General features: G+C 38.2%; 2 protein-coding genes across 4 annotated transcripts in view; one reads left to right on the forward strand and one right to left on the reverse strand.

The window, feature by feature from the left end:
- Window positions 1-6: 6 nt before the first annotated feature.
- The window catches only part of MTMR10 (myotubularin related protein 10), a 35,743-nt gene continuing 16,843 nt past the window's right edge, over window positions 7-18,906 (forward strand). The window contains exons 1-5 of one of the 3 annotated variants that reach the window (XM_015638974.1): window positions 7-74; window positions 1,372-1,432; window positions 13,456-13,592; window positions 14,690-14,762; window positions 15,783-15,925. In XM_015638974.1, coding sequence (XP_015494460.1) covers window positions 21-74; window positions 1,372-1,432; window positions 13,456-13,592; window positions 14,690-14,762; window positions 15,783-15,925 — 468 coding nt within the window. In that variant the 5' untranslated portion in view covers window positions 7-20. Of the gene's footprint in view, window positions 75-1,371; window positions 1,433-5,846; window positions 5,950-6,236; window positions 6,256-13,455; window positions 13,593-14,689; window positions 14,763-15,782; window positions 15,926-18,906 lie in introns of those variants that run through there. The other 2 variants (XM_019007935.1, XM_033517095.1) reach the window with 2 other exon arrangements.
- The window catches only part of FAN1 (FANCD2 and FANCI associated nuclease 1), a 41,025-nt gene continuing 34,565 nt past the window's right edge, over window positions 12,447-18,906 (reverse strand). Inside the window, exon 15 of the mRNA XM_015638973.3 lies at window positions 12,447-12,575. The gene's annotated coding sequence lies outside the window, so the exon portion shown is untranslated. The remainder of the gene's footprint in view (window positions 12,576-18,906) is intronic.

Raw genomic sequence — 18,906 nt, forward strand, 5'->3', positions numbered from 1 at the left:
CCCGCCCGTCGGCGGCCACAATGTTCTCCCTCAAGCAGCCCAAACCCACCTTCAAGTCGTACCTTCTGCCTCAGGTAATCGCCTTTTACTGCCATTACCGACTTGCCCTCCCTGCCCTGCTTGCCCCGGGCCGCCGCTGTCCCTGGCCGAGGTGCCGCCCCGGGGTTGTGCCCGCTGGCCCCGGGGTTGTGCCCGCTGGCCCCGGGGCTGTGCCCGCTGGCCCCGGGGGGTGGCGAACAGCACCTGTGGAGGGACTGCCCGGGCCCCCGAGCCCTCCGGGGCACCGGGAAACAAAAGCTGCGCAGCCGGCTCGGGGTGCAGCCCCTTGGCCTCCGGGTCTCCGCGTCGGGCACCGACAGAGCCCGCCCCGTGGTCAGGAAGCAGGACTTGTATCAAATTGAAGTCTTGTGTTCATTAAAATTTGCCCGTGCGAGATTATTTTGGAAACTTGTGAGTTACGCTTCAGGTGTTTGGGCTCGCTTTGCTCGCAGCGCTGGGCGGGATGAGGAGAAAGCAGCGGGCGCTACTCTGCTGTGCAGATAATGAAACTCTCACTTGTAGCCATCGTTTCACGTTTAGAACGGGTCTGATGGCATAAATAAGAAAACCAAGTATATCTATCAAATATATATAGCACATATACTACTGAGTATGTCGAGAACCACCAGGATTTTTTGTGTCATCTGGATTTGCACTTGACAGTGGCATTTATTTACTTTAGACAAAACAGAACCATTTCTAGCAACATATTTGACATGTTGACTAATTTGGTTTTTTCACGATGTCGTAGTAAAAGTGAGATGTCGATGTAACACAGTTCTGGATATTCCTACTCCTAGGAAATGGTTATATTGGTATCATTGTAAGAACCATGGGTTGTTTCACCAAAGGCTCCAGTATTTTTGTAGAATATTTTTATTTTTAAGGCTTGAAATTGAAGTGCAAGTAAGTATATGTGTGTTCTAGGCCTTGTTTTTTTTTTTTTAATCTTTCCTATATTGGAAAGTTGTCCATGTTAGAAGTTATTAGAGTTTTTGTGAACTTGAGCGTCTGTATCTCTAAAACTTGTTGAAAATCTCGAGCCAGTATGGAATGTCAAGCCAAATAGGGTTTTTGTTCTTCCTGTGACTTGTGATTGATTGGGTTACCCAATTTGTTTAACATGAATATTTTAAATATTTTATTATTCTTTTGGTACATATCTAAATGCCCTCAAAATTGTTAAAAACTCTTGTTATGATTGGATTCTAGCTCCTTAAGATGAACTTTTTAAGTTATAACAACTTTCTCTTCTGTACAAGTAGATCAGGCTTGTATCTTATGGTAAAGTTCTGAGCCTTAAGTAAATTACCTTTCTTTTTTTTTCTTCAGGCTGACGACAATATAGCGTCAGAACCAAGGATTAAAAAACTAGAACCAGTACTTTTACCAGGTAGGCATGAATCAGGAATTTGAAAAATACCTCTGTTGGTATTGATTTTGGTATATTTTACTTTTAGCATTGCTTATTGAGGGAATATTGCTTTTGAACAGGAAAAGATAATGATATTTGTGTTTGTAGAAGGTTATTCTAACTCACCTGAAATACTAAATAAATACATAGGCAATTTTGCCTGTGTGATACTTTGCTACATAAAGAATAATGTCTTGGTTTTATTATGAGTATTGGAAATGAAACCACTGTTAAGTGTTTTTACATTCTTGACACCTTTTGGAAGACTACTGGTAATTACACTTTCATCAAATATCTATTTACCTGTGTGCAGAACCCAGTTCCAAAGCCTGTGTCAGAGTCTTCCTTTATTTTAAAGGAAAATAGTATTTCCAGTATGTGGTTGACTTCTGTATTGGAAAACTTCTAATGCCATCTTTATTCATTTACTCTTATTGAATATGGTGCTGTTAGGTAAGTTTGGAATTTGTGTCTTTGGACCTCTACAGAATAACCTTTTTGGGGTGTGGGTGAAATAGGTCACCACTTTTGTTACTGTTCATCATTACATATTTATAAAAATGTAGGGTATTAATGACATCCATATTTTAAATGAGAAATAATCTCTGGTAAATGACAGTTTGATCAATGAGGATTTCTAAAAGCCTTTTTTCAGATATGAAAGGAACGACGTACTGTTCTCAAAATTACTTTCAAAGTAATGTACAGCAAACTGTACATCACAGCAATAAATTTTCACTTGGAGTTCCTAAAGATAATTTTGAGCTTAAAACAATGTCATATTACAGTTTTTTCTTAGCATTCAGATTGAATATTAAAAAAATATTAATTTACACACACACTGATGTAGGTATAAACAGCTCTTAAAAATTATTTCTGTCACTGCTTTACATGGGCCTGTTGCTAATTAAGCAGTACTAATTGATATGTGATATGGTCCAGTGAGGTACCTAAGAGGCTGAAATACTGTGGAAGAAATTCAACTGAAAGAGTAAATGCTCTTCATTCAACTGCCTGACATTCTTCATGAAATGAAGAATGGAATAAAACAGTGCAGAGTCTGCTTGAGGCATAAATACCTTAAAATACATTGCTGAGATTGGTTGATATTTGAAATAGTTATATTTTTGTGCTTGTAAAACTTCTGCTTACCACTTGGCATCTCACTGATTATGTTGCAGTTGATATTCATCCAAGGCCTTTGACTCACAAGGAAGTGACTGCATGCTCTTCTCTGAGACATTCCACAGCAAATGCACCACAGTATGCAAGTGTTCTGCTCAAAATGTAGCACATCTTGCCTTTGCTGTGGGACCTGGCCATAAGCACTTACATAAAGTAATTCCTGTGCTGTCACTTTTTGCAGTGTGGCTCATTCTCTATTTGTGAAACTCTCAAATACTCTTAAAATGGTGCTGACTGGGTTTGTGTTTCTCAACTGGCTTGTATTTATTCCCTCTTTGCATTATTTTCCTTGTCTGCACTCTCTTTGAAGTCAGCATTTGATGGCTTTTGGGACATTTGTAGTAAGTTGCCCCAAGTTATGTAGAAGCCACAGTATGATGCACCACAGACTTAAAATTTCCACCTCCATATCATTCTACGGTATTATTTTGAATTATTTCACGATAGGATTCACTGCTCTGTATAGCCACAGAGTAGTCTGACAAAATCTGTTCATGACTTTTTATGAGAGTTGGGAGGGTGTTAGAAGTGACTTACTTTAAATTACTTAAATGCTACTTTTCCTGTTTGAAGTTAAGCACCAGCCTAAACACATTTTTTTTGTTTCTGTCATCAGCCGTGCTGTAGAAAAGTGTATAAACAAGTACACTTTGTACTGTTGGATAGACTGGCTTTTGGATTTGTCATAACCCAAGTTACTGGCCAAATTCCAACTCATTTAATTGTATTAAGGCTGACTTGCACTTCCTTGTAAATACAGTTTCAGAATGGCATTCCTAATATGCTGTCCTTAACAGTTGTGTGAAATTGCTTTTGCTCTCAGGAACAGAGATAAACCTGAGTGGCTGAATGTTTGTTACAATTTTTTAAGTAGTGAAGTTTTTAAGGAGTTCTTTTGGAATTAAGTTACATTAACACAAGCAGGTACTGGCTTAGTAATCTTCAAAACCTGCAAATGGTTGTATTAAGCTTTTCATTCCTAAAATATAGGGACTCCGTGGGAGTGGCTTGCTTACTGATTCCAAAGGAGCTAAATACCCTGCAGTCTAACTTGTATTTCTGTGCAGAGGAAGTTTGGACAAGGAGTTACAAGCTAGGAAATAATACATCTGGTTAGAAAATGTAGTGGTTTTTACTAAAAAATAAATAATAAAAAAATTTAATTTAAATCAACTTTCAACCTGTAGAGTTTGTTTTAAAAGTTTTCTCTGGAGCCCAGAGCCTGCATCTCATCAGAATTTGGAGCAAAAGCCTGTATTCTCGTGGAACTGTATGCTCTGAGGAGGGTGTTTACTGGGAAAAAGAACAAGTATCATTTAAAACAAATAAAAACCTTGGTTGTAAGAGGCAGCACTGATACTGCAGTAGAGAAAAGCAAGTAATTTTATAGAATTTGGTATAATTTCATTGCAAAACATGTGATACAGGTTTGAGATGGAGTTATAAAAATGTTTTCTTTTTCTTTCTGCAGTTCTGTTTTCCTAGTGTTAGCTCTGAATGAGAGTTTCTGCAGAATTAGTTAAGAGTTGGCCTCTGTAACAGTTTCACTTTTTTCCCCTTTGTTTGTGTGCATTGCTGGTTTTATAAGCATGGCAAAGAGGAAAATTACAGAAATAGCAGGTAGTCCACCAAGTCAGTCTGTTTACATGCCTTTCCTGGCTGGTAGGAAATTAGTGTGTGTTCCTTAGGGGAGTGTGGAGTTCAGGTTGTTAAACCGAAAGGTGTGTTTTGTTCTGGTAATCAGCTGTAGCCTGTTTTCCACAACTGTGTCTGGTGTTCTCAAATCATCAACTTGAGCATTCAAAAAACCTGTCCAGCACAAGTGGACTGTGACTGCAGTGTGTCTCCATGATGTGAATGGCAAAGAAGTGTGCAGAAATCCAATACAGGGGTGGACAACAGACCAGTCTGGTGTCTGTACTGGAACCAGTGCCACACTGCGGTTTAGGCAAGACCAGGCAACGAGATCCTCCCTGTTGCTCACACGGGGCATTCTGCAGCAGATTATGTAACCAGTGGAGATCTGATTGAGTGTGAGGATATTACCTCCCAGATCTTAGTGTATGCTTGAATTAGTTAAATTGTTGCTCACTGTGCTAATTTGCTACTAGATCAAAATAGTAGCTGTTACTTGTAAGTTTTTACAAAAAGGCCAGAAATGGGTATAAAATCATAGACTAAACTGAATTATAGAATAGTAGCTTGCTAAGGCAAGTTAAAGGGGCAGTGGTGGTGAGGTGCTGTTAAAAGCAATTATGCTTAGGCTGTTGTGTCTGCCCTGTTTCATGGTCAGACAGCAGAAGTGAGCCTTGGAGCCATCACTGGTGTGGTCACACCGTGACCGTGGGTGAGCAGCAGGGCAGGTGTCACCTCTCGCTGCCGGTGAGCGTGGAGGGGCCGAGGGAGAGGGGAGCAGGGCAAGCAGTGCTCCAGCTGCTCTCTCTGCCCTCCCTGCAGTGTGGCACGGGCACGTTCCTCTTGCAGGAACCTAATGGAGACACCCAAGTGAGTAGTGACAGGATATCACAGAACAGTGCTACCGTGTTCAGTTCCTCCAGTTGGATTTGTCTTACTTGAATTGATGCAGTTGCTTTCTATGGCTGTGTAAACATTTATCACCCACAGCCTCACATGGTACCAAGTTCTGCAGTTCAATTACATGCTGTTACAACTCCTTTTAATTGTTTTTTCTGAAATTTCCACCGTCCAGTTCCTTTGGATAAATCCTAGTTCTTATAGGACACAGCAAACATCAAGCCACATTCCTCCATTTCATGCGAGCTGTGAACTTCAGACGTGTTACATGTCCACTTTGTTTTGCTTCCCTTTAACTTAATTCTCCTAGTTGGTCCTAAAAATGAAGTTTCCCATGTCTTTAATCAACTTTTTGATTGATTCTGAACATTTTTTGGTTGTACTGAGTTCCTGTTTTTTGCTGAGGTGGAATTATGTATCATGTTCAAGATTTTTGCCATTGCATATATTCGGCTTTTTATTTAATAATGCTGACTGACTTTGCCACCTACTTCTTTGATTTTTGTTGGCTTTTTAAAGTATATGTGCTTTAGAAAGGCAAGTGAATATAGAAATTTAATTTTGGGAGGTTTTTAAGACTGTATCATGGAAAGATTCAATCTTTTAGAAGAGTCTGTTTCTCTTGCAAGTTAGCTCCCAGCTCTTTTTGTTTTTTTCTGCTTTCTGCAATTCCTTATTACATTGAGTCATGTGTTCCAGAGCAGCTGCAACACATCATGTGATAGGAGAGGGAAATCCACTGTTCATTGAGGCAACTTTGTGCATTTGTGCCCCAGGTACGTTCTTTTCTCACTGCTTTGGACCCCTGCACCTCTTCCTTGGCATTTTCGTTTGGTCTGTGGTGTGGCAGAGCAGAGGCCACGCTGTGCAGTGAGTGCTCTCTGGGCAGGGTAGGGATTGGGTGAGCTGGGGCCCAGCTTAATGAGGTTAATGAGTAATCCCCAAGATCAGTCGGGTCTGCCCTGCTTGGTTGTCAGTAATCATTTTTCCTTAATGCCTCCAAGGGAAAACTGAGGCTGTTTAGCTCCAAGTGCTGTGCTGTAACTGTCGGTGCCTTTTCCTGCGGATATTTCTGGAATGAGGTATGGATATTCAGGAAGGCAGTGCCTGATCTGTTAAGCATGTGCATGTGTTGGTGGTGAGTGCTGATAGCACCTGTACAGAACTTGCCCTGAAGGCAGCTCCTCACTGTTCCAAAGCACTCCGAGCTGTTGATTCTCATTTCCAGGGTTGTGACATGCTCGCTCCCTCTTTGTGCAGCTGAGTAAGGCATCATATTGCAGGGTTAGGGCTTTTTCCCTGCATCGAGTTTTTTATTTGAAACTGAAATGTTACTGTGAAAGTTCATTTGTTTGTTTTTAAAATTAGTATGTGATATAAAAAAGGAAGCAAAAAAGCTTTGTAGCAGCAACTTGTTTTCAGTAATCAGTGTCATACGAGAACATGAAATTATTTTCAACATTTAAAAATGGCCAAATTAGAAGATCAGAATGGCAATTTATAATAAAAAAATAATGCAGTTCCCTAAAGCTTTTTTAAAGTAGATGTTTCAATTTTTTTTTGTTGTCTATACACAGGTTGCCAGAAGTTTTATAAAAGTTATGAGAGTTTCAAATCCTGGATTTGAAATCTGAATCAAGGTTTCTGCAAACAAGTTTTTCATACTGCAAGAAGTTTAAAAATGAACCAAACCTTTGACTTTGATTTAGAATGAGATGTCACATTAAGTATATACTAAGTTCTCTTCTGTTACAGCTTTTTTGTTTGTTTGGCTCAAAATAAATTTTCAGGTGTGGTTTGGGTTCAGTTAACTGCTTGTTCTGTGTTTGGGTTTGATTTTTTTAAGGATTGGCAGGACATAAGTATAACCAAGGCAGTCTGCATGCAGAATCTAAGTACCAGATACAATTCTAGAAGTAGATTTTACTGGATGGAGTAATTTTGTCCTGCCTTTTGTTATAAAAGGCTTTTCTTAAAGCCTCTGACTAGTAATATATTTTAGTATTTGTAAACATCTGCAAAAATTATTTCCTGTATGCAACAGATTAGCCATCGGCCAATGTGGGAATAATTCCTTGAGGCTAAAAGGATGACCCTGTTTTAATATTAAGTATTTTAATATTTTTACATGTGCATTTTGGAAAGTAGTTGCAAAGTATTTGGTTTCTGCCTGCTCTGTCCCTCGTGTGTTTGATGCTGAAAGCCATTAAAATCCAGTAGATTCTGAATTGTCATCTGTCCAAAACAGGGGGTTTTGTCTCTTGGCAATTATATTTTATTCTAATGAAGCAAGTCTTCAGTGAACTGATCCCCAAGTAATCGCTAGACAAATGTTTTCGTATTAATTTCTTTTTTAAGTCAAACCTGTACAATATAATGTAAACTACTAGAGTCAGTAGTACACTAGAAGTTCAGCATCTGTAACTGGCATTGGTAACATAGTTATAAAATAACAAGCTGAAAACCTCAGTCTTCTCAAATTGTTACTGATTATATTGTTTAGGCAAAGTCAGGGTTTGGGAATCTGTAGTTTATGTACCCAGACTTAAAAATATGCAAACACCAAACACACTCTCTCCTCACTGGTTTGTCTGTTCACATTACAGAACTCTGACCAAATCATTGCTAAAACTCTTATTGGAGGGGTTCTGGAAGAGTTTATTTTAGTATACAGATGCCAACAGTAGTTGTTTATTACTCTATTTTTCTCACACACAGGTGCATTCTTGTTAACTACTTTATGTTCTTTGTGCAACCAAAGAACAAGCCAGATCAGAGCTAATTCAGGTGAAATTTGAACTGATGAAAAAGGAACAAAAAATCCATTTCCAACTGGATCAGTTCTCTGATGTGACTAACAATGTCTGTCATAAATGGCAGTGCCAGCACAGCTTGAGGTGGAAATGAATGTTAAATATGGAACTATTTCTATTTTAGCAATAATACAAGTTCCTGGATTAAAGCAACTCTGTAAGCAGTTTTTTAATTTGCTGCAATACTTTGTTTTTGATCTGTTGGATAGTGAGACCTTTGCTCCTGATAGATGTTCCCTTCTTGCCATCTGCACTCCTGTTGTTTGTTGCCTACTCTACATTCTTGTGTCCTTCTTTGCAGTTCTGAGGTGTGAGGAAAGCTTTTGTGGAGCATCCCATCCTAGTTCAGAAAAGCAGTTATCTTCTCAGGTCCCAGCTGAGAGTTGGTTTGTTTGTTTTGTTTTTTTCAATGTTCATAAAGATTAGCCATTACTGGGCAAATACTGATTTTAGTCCTCATATTGTGCATGGGAAACACAAAGATGATTTTTGAAGAGTTACTGGGAAGCATTTATTTTTTTGCTACTTTTCCTTACTGAGCACTTAAAAAAATTATCTAAGCTTTTTTCTCTTAGCATTAGAGAAACTAAAATATTCATATATGGTATTTTAATAACAATTTTCTAATAAGACTGGCAAAGCAAGCTCCTTTCATACTGTGCATTTATAACACACAACTCTCCAAGCAATGGTGAGAGTTGCTCTTTGGTAAAAATCTCAGGTTCTCTTATTAAAAATTAATGCAAATTGCTTTTTGTTCCCCAATAATTACAGAATTGAGCTCTCCTTTTGGAACAACCTTGCAAGAGCTCATGAAAATCAGAAAATAGATGAGAGACAATTATTTCATGAGCTTACAAATACTTTTTTTCTTAAGTTTGGAAGTGCCTGAACACACTGAACAGAAGATTCATTTAGAAGTGGATTAGAGACATTTACATCTAAATGCTTGGCGCATACTAATAAACTCTTACAATTTTGGTATTCTCTCCACAAGAGAGGAGATAAAGGGACAAAAATGTTGTAGATTTCAGTTACTTATTAATGAAGTTTTTATTGGAAATTCTTACTTGAGAATTTCCGAAAGTTAATTATTTGCCAAATATTCTACAAGTGAACTCATTATTGTGCATTCTTAACAGTTAAATGGCTGCTTGAATTAACTTGAGCTTTTCTATTGTGAACTTCCAAGACTATCTTTCATGTAAACAAGCTGGTTTTCTGTTGTCTTACTTGGGTATAATCACTATCAGCATTGTAAATGGGAAACAGGAGTTTCCTAAGTGCATTCAGGTGCTAGTTTTTTATGGGTTTAAGTAGAAATTACATGACTGCACAAAGTACTTAATAACCTTTGTTATGCTTATGTCTGTTAGACAGTAAACATATCCATAGAGCTTCAGTACTCATTAAAGGAAGTTTATGCTGATAAATCTACTCTTGTACAGCATTGAGAAAGTTGCCTTAGCAGTGTGTAGGGTAGCTGCAAGCTTTCTGAGCTTGTAGGATTTGCATTATTAATTTATGGAGTATGATTTCAGCCATTCATTGCCTCTAGCAAGTATCAGGTTTTTAATGTGATAAAAATACTCTCTGTTAGCATTTTAAGTTGGGTATATATGTACATGTGGGTATATATATATGTGTGCCATGCTCCGTCTCTCTATGTATTCATCTGTGTATATGTCTGTATTTATAAAATACTGTTCAGTTCCATTAATTGTACATCATTGTTGTGTTCAGTTAGAGTTGTTGAACACTTCTGCATTAATAAGGTTGTGGTCCTTGATGCTATCCAAATCAGCCTTCTTCCCTGAAAAGTGACAAATTTCTACCTTTATAAGATAAACAAAAAAAAATTTAAACTTAATCCTGTGAGGCAGGCCACAAAAAGTTGCAAAAATATTGTAGTGGAGATGGTGTAGAACATCCTTTATTTTAGGAGGTTAGTGGTTAGGGATTGCGTTTCAAATCTGGAGGAAGCAAATTGCCGCAAAGCCGGGTGCAGAGTGGTGTGGCTGCAGGCTGGGGCAGAGATCACCTGTTCTGTCCAGTGCTCCCTCCTGCTCATCCTCTGCTCAGCACGGTTAGTCCTGCCTCTCCCAGCTCCACGTGTTCCCAGCTCTTTATTCTGATTGTAATGGGTTATGCGTTATGGTGCATTAGATACATACCGTGAATTCTCTTAGCATCCAAAATATGAAGCAGTAGATTGCATGTGCTTCTGGGAGATGTAGCAGATTTTTTTCTGAAGCTTAACAGTTTTTGAGGCTGTGTGTTAATTAGGTGGAGGGTGTATTAGCTAGATAGATCTTCCAGTATCTCCTGTTATTTTTGTGATGCATGTGTTCAGTGTAGAAATATTTTCATTAAAGGTGATTAGGTTTTCTATGTAAGGATGTCAACCTGTAATTTCTCTTCTGGTTTCCTGTCAAAGTTTAAACAAACTGCTCTTGTCTCCTGAGATCATACTTCGACTCTTGGAGTCACATGGAAGTGTTGACTGCTGTTCTGTGTCTGGAAGAGCTTGTGGCTGTTTACTGGAAAAAAGCAGCAGCTACGTTGTAGAAATGTGCAGTGTAATATCTCTGAATAGCTCTGTTGTTGTGTTGTGTAGAAAAAATCACCTACTCGACTACAAACACAAGAAGGGTTCATTGTGCAAGTCCTGCACTTACTACTCACGTTGTTTATCTACTTTCATAAATTTTTATTTTGAAAGTTTGCTCCTTTTTATATTGCTCATGTCCAAATGGTGGGCCACATAAAATTCAAAGCCTGCATCTCAAAAAAACACAAAACAGTTTCTAGAGGTATTTGGAAACTGCATCTTTTAAATTTGCAAACTTTCACATGCTTTGGCTGAAGTTGGTGTGCACTCATTCTCTGTCCTGCCATACCTTAATCCTTGTGTTGAAAACAGACAGTTCTGTGTTAGGGCTGTAAACCTGAGAGCAGAAGACAAGCTAGGCCAGAAAATCCAGAATGTATTCTGTTGGATGAAATGAAACTAAGTGCAGTTGCACTAAAATAAGATTAGAATTAACATGTTGCAGTGTAGCCAAAAAATCATGAGGAATTAAGAAGGGGAGTAAAAAGGACTGGCTTTGGAAAGAGACTTATGTAGGAGGCATGTTTTAAATTGTAGGAAATTCAAACTGAAGATGTGTGAATGTATTTAATTTCTGTTTGGTTACATCAAAGTAATGAAGTACTGAAATAGTTTGATAATAGTAATTTGTTTTCAGAAGTGTCTCCTATGGCATAGTAAAAAAGTATTATACTTTGTACAGATAAATGAATGTTACCAAAAAAAAACAAACTATGGAAGCTGCATTTCACCTCATGGTGCATTTAGCTCTCCATATTTTTTTATTAGAAATGCAGTGATACACTGACAATATAGAGAGAGGAATAAAAATTACTTAGAACTCAGTTTGTGAGGAGGTTGTTTTTTTCTTACACAGGGGGTGACCTAGAGCTTCATGCTGAATAGTTGAAGACTTAATACCAACACTGAGGAGAAATTGCTTTAATAAATGGTTTAGGCTTTTGCAGTTACTTAAGTAAATAGATTATTGAAGAAATGCTGGGCATCAATAAGTTTCAGGCCAGACCATGCTAAGTATTGAAACATTTTCATTACAATATTTAACAGAAGTAGGGCTTGTCATTCTCATGTACCCCATTTTAAGATATTGTTTTCAGCTCCTGTGGACTTGGATGAGCTTTTAACTATTTGTACTGAAGCTGTCAGAATCATATTTTTATTTTTACATTCAGAAGCTTATTTAAGCACATTTATCACTGTTTGAGGAAATACTTTAAAGCTCCAGATCTGTTTATAGATGTTTTCACAGTTCCTGCCACTTCTGACATAGAATATTCATGTATATGATAACACAGGTCAATGAAACTTGTCTCCTCACATCTTCAGGCAGTCCCAGAACATAGATCATAATTCTAACAGCTCAAGGCTACAGACTTAGACCAAGACAATTTTATAGCTGAAGAACTGAGCCGAAAGCAGAGATGCTGCTACTGCTTTTAGTGACTTCCAGGCAGATCCCTGATCAGGAGCAAGAGATCCAGTGGGACCAGTAGGACAGCTGGGTGAAATAGCCCAGGATGAGAGGAGCATGTTCAGGGACTGGGCCTTGAGACAGCAAAAGGTGCATTTCTCTCAAGTGTCTGGGACACTTCAAGGTACAATTACTTGCCTGCAGTGATAACAACCTGAGGAAAAGACCTGCTCGACAGCAGGAGACAAATGGGGAATTTATTCCAGACTGTGGTTATACTCCTTGGACGTGCAGTCACTGATTCCTGCCAGCACAGCTGCCCAAAGAGCTGCTGTTCCCTTGCAAAGCATGACTCTGAGATGGCATTTCAGACAACTGGAACTAAACATGCCAAACCTATTACAAGCAAATTCGGCTCCAGCAATCTTTAATCCTTAATTTCTTCTAAGCAAAATCTCAGCGCCAATATGAAATTACACTTTTCTTGGAACACTCTTGCACTCCCACACTATTTATGGTAGACATCAGCAGCAGGAGGTGGTTGATCTGATGACAGAAGTAAAAACCCTGTATGGGAATAAAAGGAATTACCAAGTTAGATTACTGAAGGAAGAGTTACGGTTTACCTTTCAGAAATCTTGGCTGTGGAAATGAAAAGTATCATTTTGTGTAGTGATTTACTTTCTCCTTTTAAATGGTCCTTAATCTCATTTGTCTATATATTTTTTTATTATTTTATAGCTTATGCCAGACAAACTAGCATAATTTATTTTTTTCTTTATTTAGATCTTCTGTTTTATTAAGGAAATAGAGAAAATGTCTCCTTCATTAGACAGTCACAGTAAAAAGCTGGAAATGTGTTTGTGTTCTGTTTTTTGAATTCACCTGAAAATGTCTCTATAAATGGAAAATTTGATGTGGCCTGATGATTCTGAATTTAGGAAGTTCATAAAACTCTCTGGAGCACTTAACAATAGCCAGCTAATTTCAGTTTTTAAAATAAATACTAGCTGAAGTACAGGAATGTATGCTTGCTTAAAGGACACTGTTGTTCAAACCAATGAATTTTTAATAGTGGAGGGTTGCAGATCTTGATCTCTCCATCTAAGGAAAGTGGTGTGTAGTTTTGACTGTGGGTTGCATTTCTTGTGGGGTTTCTTTTGGTTTTTGTTGTTGGAGGTTTGTTTTGTTTTTGGCTTTAAATTGGTTGGTTGTTTTTGTTGGATTTGGGTTTTGTTTTAACTACTGCACAATATTGTCCATTTTGGAATGGTAGTTTTCTCTTTCCCCTGGAGTGGTGTGAGTTAAACTCCACGTTTACCCAGAAGAGGTGGATAACTTGAAACTGGTAAAGAGTTAGGGCTTCCTTGGTACTACAGACTTAGAATTGTTGTACCTACAGGATTTATATAGGCTTCTCCCTTCCCCTCCCTCTATTCTGTTTCAGGTGAAATTGTGGTGAACGAAGTAAATTTTGTAAGAAAATGCATTGCAACAGACACAAGCCAGTATGATCTGTGGGGCAAGTTGGTTTGCACTAACTTCAAGATTTCCTTTATTACGGATGACCTGATGCCACTGCAGGTTGGTTATTACTCACATGAGTGCATCATGAATGTGAAAAGTGAAATTCTTCACACAGTCAGTCTGTCTCATATCTGATATTAATGGATGCCTTCTAAGCAGGCTACAGGATGAGGTTCCACTGTCCTGTTCTGATTGTGTTGCTATTCCATCCATTCATATCAGAACAAGAGCAGATTTGTACAGAAGTACATCCAGCTCCATTCACCTCCGAGTGTGGAGGCTTTCCTGGGAAGTGTTTCTACAAAAGGCAAAGCAGGGGTTATACACAGATACGCTCCTCCTCAAAGGTGCTGTTGCTGTTCACAAATGTCCCTTGAACTAGAAAAGTGTCAGATCAGCAAAGCTCTTCTGTGATGGAGTTTTACTGCTGTTACTGATGGGAAAAAAGGAACAGTGAAATGAGTTTTCATTGTAGATGAAGCAACAAGAAGAGGGGAGGAGAACTCTTCTGCTTTGTCAAAGCAGAATTCATGGCATTCAAAACTAGGATCAGTTTTTGAATAGCAAAGCACACAACATTGGAAATCCAAGTAATGAGCTGTGTGTTATTTTCAGTAGAGTTTGCACTTTCATTTGGGGCTTTTAAAGGAAATGTTTTGTTAACTGAAGATATGTAAAACTCTGAAAGTAGATAGATTCTTAGTCAATAATGGTTACTAAGTTTGAACAACGCTACTTCAAAAAGTTAATTTTTGGCACAAAGTAGTTGTTAAAACTTGTCCCTGAAAGTAGAACTAATATTTTTTTCTTTCTATGCTTATGAAAGTAATAATAATTGCAGATTTCTTATATTCCATATATACATATGTATATATTATGCTTCAAATTGTATTGAATTTCTAAGAGTAATTTTTGATATTAATTCAGTAAATTCAGTGCAAATAAGGAGATTATTTTGCATATTCCACCGGGGTTTCTAAACTGCTGGGTGTGCAGTTCAGCAGCTTCTAATTACCTGGGAATAGACAAGGGTGGTACCTGTCAGAAAAGCCTAGGCATGCCTGATATTTATCGTAGTTTCTTCAAAGTTGTTCTGTATATCTGGTTGCAAACTGCAGAACTGCAATTAATGGCTGTGAGTTCATGTGTTTCAGAAATTCCATTATAAAAACCTCCTCCTTGGTGAACACGATGTCCCACTCACATGCATTGAGCAGATTGTCACAGGTATGTCAAAAATAGTTAAGTGTAAGAACAGGCTTTGTTCTTATTCAGTACAAAACTGTTAAGTTCTGCAGAATTGTTGACACTTGAGGTTTTATGTCATTAATCTTCCCTGATTTGAAAGATTTGGTTTATTTAAAATTAGGATGAAAACCTCAAATGCTGAATAAATCTTGAGGTGCCATGCAGGAGACTCAGTTGGGTCTTTCTGTTTATAACTGCCATTTGAATCAACAGATGTTGTAGGTGAGACACATTATAGCAGTACAGAACTTTGTGAGCAACATTTTTACATTGAATCAACTGAATCTCTGCCACTGAAATACACTAGATTGCAAAAAGCACATATGCAGTTAGACACAGCTGGGATCTCTGACAAGAGAAATGCTGTTGTTTTCAATCCTCTGTAATTCTTAGCAAGTCAATAGCTGGTGACCTCCAAAACTCTGCAAATGGCAATCGATAACTTAATCTGAAGAAACAAAATACTTCTTGTGTAGAACCAGGTTTTGTTTTGTTGGATTCTTTAGACTAACCTGTTTGTTAAGAATGTTTTTCATCTTGTAATTGTAAAATTCTATAAAAGTGATAATTTTTCAATTTTTGTTTATGGCATGGGCTGCTAAACACTTGGTTTTCTGACTGTAGGTAATTAAATTATTAGTTACAAGTTTTCAATGCCCAAAGTTGGTTATGATCACTGTGAAAATATTAATGTATTTCTGAGGAATAACACAATGAAGAAATTTTATTTTTTTTTTTACAACAGAGATCCTATTGACCTGTTATATTGTCTTGCACTGGCCCACATTTGTTGCCCTTTTTCTAAAATATGAGGTTTACCCTAAGTTTAGTGAAACATAAGCTTTTACTAACAGGATTTAACAGATTTTCTACCTGAATCAAAATGTGCCAATAAAAAAAAACCAAAAAACTTCTGATAGCAACATTACTGTATCTGTTTGAGCCAATCTTGTATTTCCTTGCAGAACACAGTCCAATAACTTTGTCTCTTCTTTGCAGTGAATGACACCAAGAGGAAGCAGAAGGTCCTGGGTCCCAACCAAAAACTTAAATTTAATCCAACTGAATTAATAATTTATTGCAAAGACTTCCGTATTGTCAGATTTCGTTTTGATGAAGCAGGTCCTGAAAGTGCAAAAAAGGTATTATTATCCTGTTATGAATTCCTGCCTTGTAGTCATTACATATAGCAGCTGCTGTGCTGATAAGAACATTTTGTATTATTATGTTTTGATAGAGAAGTGAGGGGAAGAATTGGAAATTATTCATCTTCTGTTACAGGAGAATATCCAGACATTTAGAGTCAGATCTATTAGGGGAAAAATTTGATGTGATGTATTAACTGTTGAGTATCATGTAAGATAAACAGTATTTCTTGTCATATCTGTTGTACTTATAAAAGTTATTAATTTATTAAAGAAATTTTTTTAAGGACTGGATTCAGAATGTTGCATTACATCTGTACAACAGATGTTTGCATTTTTATGGAAAATTTTTCAAGCTTTGATACATTTTCTGAAAGTCATAAGCTTAATTTATCCAGAGGTTGACTGTACTGCCTTATGGATATCCCTAATGGTGTCGCACAGCAAGTTCTCCTCTTGGAGTCACCATTTTGTCCAATTTACATGAGCCTGGGCTCTTTCTCAATGTTTTGTTAGCAAAGGCTCGTTCCCCTCTTGTGGGGAGGAGTGGTTGGGTCTGTAGGTTCCTGGAGGTTTCGTCCCGTGCGGCCGCAGGTCACAGCGCAGTGGGGCTCTGGTGCCCGGCGTTCCCAGTGCTCCGCTCCCTGCGCTGCTCCATCTCCCCTGACCTCCGTTTCGTAAGGAGTGACCCACTTTGCTCTGAGAGCTTAACAATTCCCCTCCTCAGTAGGATCAGGTTTGAGTTTAGCCCTGTAAGTCCCAAGGACCATCTGCCCAGGCATAATTCTGTGTGCAGTTAGTGACTGAGAGCTGCTGAACCGGCTCAGCCCCTTTACCCTCTCAGAGATGTGCGGGCAGGAGCCCGTCATGAACCACCCTGCTCTGGCCTTGCTCCTGTTCTGGCTGCCCCCCTGCCTGCTGCCTGTGCTGCTTGGAACCTTCCACGTTTGGCAGTCTGAGCATTCACCTGCACAGCTCCTCCAAAACCCCCCTGGAGCAGCCATCTCCTGCAATATCTCTACACCAACTGTTCCTAATCGGCTGTCACAGCAAAGAAGAGTGATTAGCCTGGAGGAGGAGAGAATAAACTCAGCATCTCATTAACATTCTTTTTGCTGCATTTTCTTACGTGAGAGTAAACAGTGAAACCCTTTTATGAAGGCCTTTACATTAGGCATTTATAATTACATGGTCTTAGGTGGTTTCTTTTGACAGGAAGAAGAGCTAGGTCTAGAGAAGCAGAGCTTGTGTGGTTATAGAGGTTATGCTGGTGATGACCAAAAATGTAACAACTGCCATTTTCAAATATCAGCATGTGCTCATTAGTGGAGAGGAAGAAAGCTTGTACAAATATCAGCTGTGTGGTTACTGTTGCAGTTTCAATGCATCAGGTAGGTTTCAATGCACACAGCTTTGTGTGGGTGTAGCACAGAAGCTCTGTTGCTGAAGGGAAATCAGGTTCAGCTAGTCTAATCTAATGTTTCCATAACATTATTCTGTTAACATTAAAATATAAATGTATAGAACCATGAGATTATTAGATCAGTTTTCCTGTATTAGGATTTTGCTTAAATTGTTTTGGGATGCTGGTGAGCACATCTAGAGGGTCTTACACAGCATATTGAATGGAGTTGTTTTGTTCTTTCTGGCATTTAGATGGCATGCTGGCATCACAGTATGGAAAGATTTTATCTGGTTTCTGTTCCTGCCCTCCAGGTAGTACATATTAGCAAGACTGTCCTGATGTTTAAAAACAGAAGATAGTGATCAGGCTAAAGTTCTGAAAGGCCTCTTTAATCTATATTTACATCCAACTGTTTGTACAAGAAAATTCTGATAGCTGTCTACTTCAAAATAGCTGTGTGTGCATAACTTTAGTAGGGAAGAGCAAGACTTAAAGTGTAACTGAGTTGTGATGTGAGGAGAAGCCTGCTCTTGGGCTGAGGGTGCATTGCTGTCAGACTGGGAGAATACTGTAGGAGAGGACTGACCATGGAACTGGGGCTCTAGATACCTTTCTCTTCAGACTAACCAAGATTAGATCAGGCTGTAATTAAATGTCATCTTAGTAATACACAGGAGTAGCACTCTGTAAATAAATAAAGCCCTGGTAGGTCAAAACAAAATATCTACCTGCATTTTCAAATACAGGAGTATAAATAAATGTCTCTGCTTGTTGCCAGATGATTGCAAATGTTCTGTTTATAGCAATAGTTACATAAAACAATACCCATGGCAATTAATGTTTCAAAACAAGCTTTAATTATATGGAATAGTTAGGACAACAGATGCTAACTTTATGCAGTTAAGTAATTTGTTTCAAACATAGTTCTTTGCACGTACTGGAAATACTCAGCAGCATCCAGTGACATAAATTGGTTTTGGCAAAGAGAGTGTAATCTGTTCCTAAGGAAGTGTCTCTGTTTGCTGAGCAGGACATAAGGGAGAATAACCAATTAAGTTTCCTAACTAGAATAGAGATTATTCCAAGTCTCTCCTTGAGATCTCAAAAAGATCCTCTTTCCAAGGATCTCTTTGGATGCTGTGAAAAGAAGGATCCAAGTTTGGAAGCAGGCTTCTGATGTGGACAGTCTGACAGACTTGACTACACGTAGATACGTGGCTAATGTTGGCAGAACTTTCAGAGGCATTTTTCTTTGCCTCTAAGCATAAACATTATGAGAATAACATTCATTTATTTTCAGGTAATTTATTATGGAGAAGCTTAAAAATCAGTTCTGTTAGAAAAATACCCTCAGTACTTGTTGCAGCCAAGACATGCTAATAAAATACTGTCTCAGCATTAGCCAGCCAGGTAAATATTTTCTTCCTCATTTTTATTAGTGGATATTTGGGAAACAAGCGTTAAGGAAAAATAGAAGGAATGGAAATTTGCACTCACCACTGTTTAGCAGTTTAATTTTGTTTTGTCTCTAAAATAAAGCAATAGATCCTCCAAAGGAAGGAAAGCCAGATGG

The sequence above is a fragment of the Parus major genome, chromosome 10 (assembly GCF_001522545.3).
Source record: "Parus major isolate Abel chromosome 10, Parus_major1.1, whole genome shotgun sequence".
In the NCBI taxonomy this organism is placed as follows: Eukaryota; Metazoa; Chordata; class Aves; order Passeriformes; family Paridae; genus Parus; species Parus major.